At 54.2% G+C, this 8,784-nt stretch overlaps 3 protein-coding genes across 3 annotated transcripts; all 3 read left to right on the plus strand.

Annotated features, from left to right (window-relative positions):
* Positions 1 to 895: 895 nt before the first annotated feature.
* On the plus strand, positions 896 to 2,050 carry LSCM1_07949 (uncharacterized protein; the record flags this gene model as incomplete). The annotated part of the gene is made up of 1 exon (XM_067325297.1): positions 896 to 2,050. One exon carries the CDS (start codon positions 896 to 898, stop codon positions 2,048 to 2,050), a length of 1,155 nt encoding a protein of 384 aa, XP_067181153.1.
* An 849-nt stretch (positions 2,051 to 2,899) lies between these two features.
* On the plus strand, positions 2,900 to 4,027 carry LSCM1_07950 (uncharacterized protein; the record flags this gene model as incomplete). The annotated part of the gene is made up of 1 exon (XM_067325298.1): positions 2,900 to 4,027. The coding sequence occupies one exon, from the start codon at positions 2,900 to 2,902 to the stop codon at positions 4,025 to 4,027; it is 1,128 nt and encodes a 375-aa protein (XP_067181154.1).
* Positions 4,028 to 4,981: 954 nt separating this feature from the next.
* LSCM1_07951 (uncharacterized protein) lies at positions 4,982 to 7,675 on the plus strand (the record flags this gene model as incomplete). Its single annotated transcript, XM_067325299.1, has 1 exon — positions 4,982 to 7,675. One exon carries the CDS (start codon positions 4,982 to 4,984, stop codon positions 7,673 to 7,675), a length of 2,694 nt encoding a protein of 897 aa, XP_067181155.1.
* Between the last annotated feature and the right edge of the window lie 1,109 nt (positions 7,676 to 8,784).

An 8,784-nucleotide genomic window follows, 5' to 3' on the forward strand; every position in this document is an offset into this window, starting at 1 on the left:
TCGCTCGTAACGAAAGGTGCCTGTGGTGGGCGGCGTGCTCTCTTTATGCCGGGTGCCGCTTTCTGTGTGGATGTGGGGGGGGGCGTTGCTGGGAGGAGCGTGGGTAACGGTAAGGGGTGGATCGTTTAGGGGTGAAATGGTGAGGGGCGAGATCGATGAAGTCTGTTCAAGAGCTGCAAAAAGTGAAACGCCTCGCTGTTTTTTTGGGTAGCAGCTAGAATGCTCGAGGGGGGGTCGGTGGCGCATTAGGCCGCGCGGCCTGAGCATGTTTCTCCGAGGCCGACATGGCAAGGATGATGGGTGAGAAGTGGATCAAAGCTACCAAGGCACTATTTTTCACCAAGCCAAGCCTATCTTCAGAGCGGCAGCTTTTCGGCTGAGGAGCAGTGAATGTCTGTGCTTACAGGCCTTAGGCAGTATGCAAAGAAAAGGGCTGGAGGTGACTTTCGATACAGTGGCTGCAATCGACTGCTTCGGAATCACTTTGCGATTCACTGGAAAATACATTTGAGTTAGCTGCGCCATAGAGTGCCCCTAAATCAAGTCACAAGCCTATTTCTTTTCCTTTCTCGAGCAGCGGAGAAAGCATATGAGGAGGGCGCTCAACAACAACAAAATGAAAAGAGATTCGAACGGCAATCTTAATGTTGGGCAGATATGCCTCTGGCCGGCGCTGTTGCATGCGAATTTTGGTCCCTTTAGTGTTGCTGAACTTGGTTGCTTGGCACGCTCTCTAATCTTTATGATCTTTCTGTCCGTCGCGCCTTTCTTCGCCGCCTTAAGTGACGTGAATTAGTAGCCTGACATTCACTAATACAGTCGAGCAATTGAGTGAGCGCGCGTTGCTCTCCCCTTACCACCCGACTGCACACGACAACAGAGGAGCTCATTAACAATGTCCTCGTCAAATAAAAAGACGGTGCGCGTCACCTACATCTGGTGCTCAGGTAAGGACACTCATCATGACATTCGCAGCAAGGACCGTACGATGTATCTGTCTGAGGAGGATGTTGCCAAGCACCCAAAGGATCTGCTTGCTAACGGAATTTTCCCGGTATGGAATTACGACGGCTCCTCCACTGGCCAGGCGAAGGGGCTAGACACTGAAATTTTGCTGAAACCTGTTAATGCCTTTCCCTGCTGCCTGCCAAGGCCATCTTCGAAGATTCCCTGGATCCTGGTGCTCGCTGAGTGCTACCTTCCTAGAGGCGAGCCGACAAGCGATAATTCTCGCGCAACTGCTCGCGAAGCTTTCGAGCAGTGCCCTGAGGAGCATCCGTGGTTTGGTCTGGAGCAGGAATACTTCATCACAGAACGTGACGGACGCCCCTATGGGTGGCCCGCTCACGGATTTCCCGCTCCACAGGGGGCGTACTACTGCGGCACAGGCTCTAAGACGGCGTGGGGTCGAAAGTTCTGCGACCAGCACTATGAGGTGTGCCTTCAGATGGGACTGAACATCTCTGGAACAAATGCGGAGGTGACTCCTGGGCAATGGGAGTTTCAGGTTGGACCGTGCGAGGGCCTCGAGATGGGTGATCAGCTGATTGTGGCTCGCTGGGTACTTCTGCGCCTGTTGGAGGAAGAGGGACTGGATGCGGACTACCACGCAAAGCCGATTAACGGTGATTGGAATGGAAGCGGACTTCACACAAACTTCTCGACAGAATCGACCCGCGCAGAAAACGGTCTCGATGTCATTCATCAGTACATAGAGCGTCTCAGCAAGACCGTTAGCAAGGATATCGTGTTTTACGGAGCCGAGAACAACAAACGACTTACCGGTAAACATGAGACATCGAAGGTGTCGGAGTTCAGTGCTGGCGTGGGTACCCGCTGCACTTCAATTCGGATTCCCAACGCGGTAGCCAGCGAGGGAAAAGGATATATGGAAGATCGCCGCCCTGCCGGTGATGCCGATCCTTATTTGGTGACCTCCCGTCTTTTTGCCTCGTGCATTGGGTTGGAGACACCCTCCCTCGACTTGGCGTCACCAACTCACGAAAAGGACTGGATGCGCCATGCTTTCAAGGACAAAGAAAATGCATAATTTGGCGTTGTTATCTCGCAGACCCCGAGGTGCAAACTCCTTGGTCGATTCATTCGTCTGGTGAAAGTGCTGTTTCGAAGTGTTTTGGCGTATTCGGCTTCGACACCCTCACTATTTTTCAGATGTCACCCACGACAGCAGTAATGTTTATCGACGGGGTGCAGAAGCGCCGGGAGTCACGAAAAAAAAAACAATGAAAATGTTGAAACAGAGGAGGCTCTCTCGCTGAATGACTGGGGCTTTTTTTTTGAGACCCTAGTGTGCTCAGGCAACGCAAGCATTTTTTGCTGCCGTAATCTGCGAAGAAAAGGAATAGCAGCTCTTCTGGTGCCTTTAACTGTTTTCACGTTTTTTTATACAACCTTTAGCCAAAAGACCCATATTTTCTTTATGGCCCCGCTCGATGGGGCCGTAGGGCATAGAGACCGACTTCCCCTTGATTGCCTAAAGGGAATGAGGTCTATTATGAGTAACACAACTGCGAATGCTGTAGTGACTTGGCTTTTCCCTTTCTTTTATCAAAGCGAAGGCGCTCTGTCGACAGCGAGCCTTGGTTGAGTAAAAGATTTTTTTCTGATTCGAATTGCCTATTGTGAGAAACTGACAGCCAGCAGCCCTCGAATGCGAAAAACACAGCGCGCTAACTGCGTCTTTTGCTTAGGCAATATTGTTTATGACTCAATTTTCCTCTGTGGGGCGTAAGGCAGAGGCTGACCTTCACACCAACGGGTTTGGGACTTGTCCAACAATGTTGCTGGCGATTGATGCATCGGTTAGTTGTGCGTTTTTCTTCTGCCCTTCTTCTCGCTCTCATGGATAGACACAGCGGCTAGCTTCCCTTCAGCAGCAATGAAACCCCAAAGGCAAAAACCAGGCGGCAAGGTGAAGCGTCACTGGCAAAAAAAGGCGAGCCTTTATGATGAGTACCTTGCTGACTCAGGGGACAGCGAAGGCTCTGGAGCTGACGAAGAGCAGGAAGAGACGTTCGAGTGCGAGGTATACTGCGTGAACATGGATGTGAACATTCTTATTCAGCAAACATTACAAAACATCGTCCAAAGCGTATGTCTTGAGGACCCAGACGGCTTTTCTACCTTTGGCGATCATGAGCTGATTTGTTTTGCGGCCGCGGTGAAACACAACAGCTCGATCATGTCCCTGCAAATTCGCTACTTGGACGTATCTGATGTGTCGCTGATTCCCCTTTGCAACGCCCTCCAGCAACACCCTAGTATCCGGGCTGTGGATCTTTCTGGGACACACGGTGGAGAGGGCACCAGCAAGGCGCTGCGGCAGCTGGTGTGCACAAATCCAAAAATCATTTTTATGCGCCTTGAAGATACCATTGTGAACCCGAAGGATGCAAGCATCATTGAGAAAGCAACGCGGTACAACTCGATGGCGTGTCCGGATCCCAATAACAATCCATTTCATCTAGGTCTACTACGAAGAATCAGTGCGATGGATGACAAAGAGCACAAATTCCGCGAACAGCTTCACGCGCGCCCTTGGCTGCTTGGAAATGGGCCCTCCACTCAGAAGAAATCCAAAAAGATGGTTTTGAGTAAAGCTGCAGCGTCGCATATTGGTGGCGAAATATGCGCTCAATTCATTCAGGGAAGATGTCCTTACGGCTCGCGATGCAAGTACGTCCATCCCGAGCGCACTGTTGCTCTGAAGAACGTCGTCGCATCAAATCTATACAACCGTACAGAGCAATGTGGAGGCAGTGAGACAGTTGCCACAGCCTCTTCAACCACCGCTGGGCCTCGGCAAAGACTGCAGAGTCGCCTACGACCACCTGCATTCATGCTGAAGAGGCCAGAGCAATGCAAGAGGCAGGAAGAGGCTGATGCGATGCCTATGGAGTCTTCACTGGTGGCGGAAGAGCCTTCCGCACAAACCCCGGTTTCTTCGTGGTGGGTTACGACTGTGGCCGTCGCGTGCTGCTGCGCAATAATAGTTGCAGTCTTGTAAATGTGCCAGCCACTTGCCACAGGGAACAAAACTATGCAGTATAGCAGCTGCACTTTTTCTGCTGCGATCACTTTAGAACAAGCGCGACAAGAAATAAAAATGTTCGTTGCTGATCTTTTCATCGCAACGCCTCGACGAGGAATTGGTTTTATCTAAAGCACACGCTTCTCAACTCTTCCCCTGCTTGTAAGCCTCTCTCAGACCTGATCCATGCCTCTTGTTCTTCTTCGACTCTGCTTACCCACATTGAAGGTAGCGATTTAAGGTACACAAAGTCGCACTATAGAGCGCACTACATTCTCACTGATGCGTTACAGGTAGCATGTGGCTGCTGTACTACGCTCCGCTTGAGCATGCCTGTTATGAGTGACATGAGGTGTGGAGCGAAACAGTTTCTGCTGCCTGCCGTATGCCCTTTCCGTTGACGAGGCTTAGTATGGCCATCGGCTTACTCTTAGTCATTTTAGTTGGGGTATGCGACTCGAGAAAATGTTCTGCGAGCATTCCTTTTTTTTTGAGAGAAGGCCAGCCTGCGCTCGAGCACCATCGGCCTTGCTGCCCTACCTTGGTGACCTGTGCGTGCAGAAGCTGTCGATGAAACTCACTGCCGCGGTTTTTTTTCTTCCCTCCAATGCTCATAAAAGGGAATGGATGATGTTAGCGGGGTGAAGATGACTGGCGGTTCGTTTTTTGACAGATGCCCAACCTTCCTATTCGTTGACTAGATGGGTCTTCTTTCCACACTGCTTAGGGGTGCCTGTTTGTAGACTTTGCCATCGAGGCCCCGCTTCATGCACGCACCACGACAACTTTCTTTCTCTCTTACATTTCTTTTGCTTTCACTCTCGATAACGCGAATACAGTTTTCGGTTTTTGAGTTCATTTTAGACGACCCAGTAAGCGGGTAGAAAGCGCTTAGCTCATTTCTCCACTTCAGGTGATCCTTGCAACGATATGGCTCACTGCATACCGCCACGCGTAGTGCGGCGGCTGTGTGACTCAGAGTGGTTCAAAGCAGAGTTTGTAGGCAATGAGACCGCTGCCATCAACAGTGATCTTGCTGTGTTGAGCGACCAATGCAACAGCGTGGGTCAAGCAAGCAAACGCGAGTGTGCCCAGCTCATCTCTTCATCATTTCGACCGTTCATCGAGAAGGTGCTTCCTTTTCCGGCAAGTGCACACAACAGCGGTGCGGCAGTGTGCGGCGGATGCTGGTTTTGGGAAACGTATCGGCACGCTTTGTTCGGCGAAAACGTACTTATTCACCTGGGTGGGTCTGGTATCTCATTGGCAGAAGACACACTCGACGCACAGGTCGAGCTTCGATTGAGGGTATGCCCAAAGGACAACCTGGATTTGCCGTCTGAGCACCACAAGAAGGTGTTAACGCATGGTTCGGCAAAGCTGGAGGTCGTTTACGCTCTCGCTCTCTCTGTCGCGCTGCACGTGGCAAAACAGCCGCTGCTCGAGCGCGGGGAGGGGCCTCAGGCAGTGGTCTTGTGTGCAACCAAAGACCAGTGCGAGGCGTTGACGTGCGCTTTGAACCAGTTCTGCGCTTCTTTGCACCTAGTCGTGCACAATCTCTTTGGGCCCTATCCACCAATGCCGGCAGACAAACGTGCCGAGGTTGTCGTCGCCACCCCGCCGTTATGGGAGAGCTTGGCAAAGTTTGGGCAGTACTCGGATCACGCACGCGTGAGCACTGCGTCTCAGGGCGAAGGACTCGAAGACTTGCTTCTGAAGGTGGAAGGGGAGGGGCAGCTTCCACCCACGTACGACCTCACTCGATGGCGTCCTTATAGTCTTGCACATGTTGCGCAGCTTGTCATCTTCGATGTGGAGCTGCAGATAAACATGGGGTTTGGAGGCCTTCTACAGCGTATTCTCCGACTTCAGCCTGGACCATCTCCTGTCGTTGGCAAATCGGCGAGCTCTTCCGCCGTGGGCAAGCTGCCTCTCTCGTGTCAGCTCTATGCCGTTGCGGGTGGCGATCGGTTTGTCGTCGAAACGGAAGCAGTGCGCTCAGTGTTCGAAGCAGTCCGATCCAGTGGGCGACTCCGATTCAATCATGGTACGGCAGAGCTCTCATTGGCCTGCCCACGCCCCCTGCTTGACTCCGACGAGGACGTTAGCGCACCGCTTTCGCAAGGCGTTCGCAAGCGGCAACGGGTGGGGGATGGACAGGAGAACCCCTGCAAATCTAACCCCACCGTCTCACCAGCTGAAAACGAGACGGCTTTCGAAGGCATTCTCATCCGCAGTGCATTGTCGCACGCACGCCTCCTAACTGACTTCACCGCGTTCACCGATTTTGTCGGTCGTGTGGTTGAAGAGGCAAGCGCATTTTGGGATAGCTTTGAGAGCGGCATCTGCGATGATGCGGGCTCGCACGGGACGCCGTCACCGGTCTCGTCGCCCCTGACGGCTGGCAAGAGCAACTCGAGGGATGGGGATCGCTTTCCCATCTCAGCTGTTCCCGCTTCTTTTCTCCAATGCGGATGCGTGGAGCTGACTCTCCTTTGCGCTCGCGCAGCCAACCCTGATTCCCAGTCGTGCCTCGCAGCGGGGGAGACCTACCGAGCGCAGGAGGTAGGCGTGTGGGTGCATCCTGCCTCGTCTTCCCCCGCCAGCCTTTCCTCTCGTCTGACGCTCTTGTTTCAGCACTTGAATGATCGCTTGAATGGCGAGCTTTTTGACGGTAGCGTTGTCCAGTGCGTCCTGGCGAGCGATGCGGCGCGTCTGCCCTTCACACTTAGCCCTATCGCCAGATCACCAACAGACGGCGAAGGCATTCGTTTAGTGCAGCAGCAGGAATTGTTCCGTTATGGCCCTAATTTCATGCAACCAAGTCTGCTGCATATTGCTCGAAAAAGTGGGGATGAGGCTGCAGCTGCAACGGCATCGCGAAACGCCGAACGCCTCGAGGCTCTAGCCGTTGTGGAAAAGCTCGCCGCTGCCACGAAGGGTGCGGAGACGTCGCCTGGATGTCTGCCAAAGTGTTGCTTCTTGTCAACCTTCCCCCGCGCAGGCGATGGCGCCACATCGTCCTTGTCTAGTACCGTTGCTCCCTCTGATGTCAGCACTGTGCTAGTGGTGCGCCACGTAGCCGCATCGCGCGTCGCCCTGTGCGGCGGAGATGCTGTCACCAGCCCACAAATGCAGCCTCCAGGGGAGGTGAAGCCCCTTGCGCTTTACTTGCTGGAGGAGTGCTGCCAATACGGGCGCGTTTTGTCGTACTACGCGCATGAAGCTACTCCGGCAACCATCGTGGACACCGCGGAGGACGAGCAAGAGGCTGAAGCCGGCGACTTGGAGGGGCTCGCAGCCCCACGAGAGACCGTGGTGCGACGAGAACAGCCGCTTTCGACGGCGGAACAGCTCACGACTGCATCTCTCTTTGTCGAGTTCGCCAGCGCCGATGCTGCGGTAGAAGCGGTTCGGCTTTTTTCGCGCCGCTTTGCCCTCCAGCACCAGCAGCTGCAGTCGCAAGGTACGCCGCACCGCCTGCCGCGGGCTCGCTTGTTCACCAATCGCACCTACTACGAGGGTGTTCTGCAGGAGCTCTCATCGCATACAGAAAGCGACGAGAGTGCCGTTGACGACGACAGTCACTTCGGTGACTTTCACATATCTTTACTGTCGGAGTAGCAACGCAACCGACTGCCCTCACAGCCGCACACCCCTATACGCCTCCTTTCGACCTTCGTTCGCGACAAATTGTAAATCCTCAGCGCAAGCAGCTCCGGACATGAGGAGCCTGGAACGCCTATCCCTCTCCTGTGCACCCTGCACCTTATACCACCACTGCGATACCTTTCCTTCCGCTGCCTCATCCTTTCTTCCGACTTCTTCCTTCTGCGCCTGACGCACACGCACGCACGCGCACACAGATGCCCAAGCCTGACCGCCCCGCCATTTCGCTCATCTTCACCTCCGCCCGGGCACTGTCACACCTTGCCTTCTCCCCCTCTTCTTCCCAAAAGCAACCAGCCGAGTATATCTGCCTCTCCCACAATGCCGCGGGCGCAGAGAGTATGAGGAGCTGCTTGTGATGACCCTCAGCCTCGCTGTGCTCAGCAAAGGCGTCTGTGAAGCGAACGACCCGACTGACAAGTAAGGCGCGCGGTTCGCACCTACAGTGCTAGAGAACCGCTGCATGTGCCATGCGGTTGTGCCAGAGATGAAGGAAGGAACAGGTACACTAGTGGCGCGATTCCAAGCAAGGAGATGGTGAAGCACCGCAGTAGTAGCGCAGCGTTTGCGGAGATGCTGCGGAGGCGCTGAATTGTGCTCGGTGCGGACCTTGACGCCGGGCTCCACGCGTTCTAAAAGTGCGCGCGGGGCGAGGCGATGACTGCCGGCATGGACGACTACGTAGTGTACGTGCAGCACTACGACAAGCTGGGCTGCTGCTGCTTCTGTAGGGGTTGTAACGCGCTCAAGGCCCCGAGCGGGCGTGCGCTTGAGTCGCTGTGTCATTTTCAACGCTGGTACACAGGCGCACTACGCCTCTCTGTGGTAGCTGAACTGGCTTGCGCCAATCGTGGGGTGGGAGGTGGTGCTGAAAGGTACGCATGACCTGCAGATGTCCCTACACATGTCTGAGCATGTGTAAGCAATGGCAGCTCGCTGCGCGACACCTCCAGGGTACGATCCTGCAGGGAATGCTTCTAAAGCTGAGCATCACTGTGACAAGGCTCGAGTTGGCGATGCATTGCACGACAGAGGAGGGTTGCGCTTGAGACAATGCAGACGCT

This window comes from Leishmania martiniquensis, chromosome 6, assembly GCF_017916325.1.
Source record: "Leishmania martiniquensis isolate LSCM1 chromosome 6, whole genome shotgun sequence".
Lineage (NCBI taxonomy): Eukaryota > Euglenozoa > Kinetoplastea > Trypanosomatida > Trypanosomatidae > Leishmania > Leishmania martiniquensis.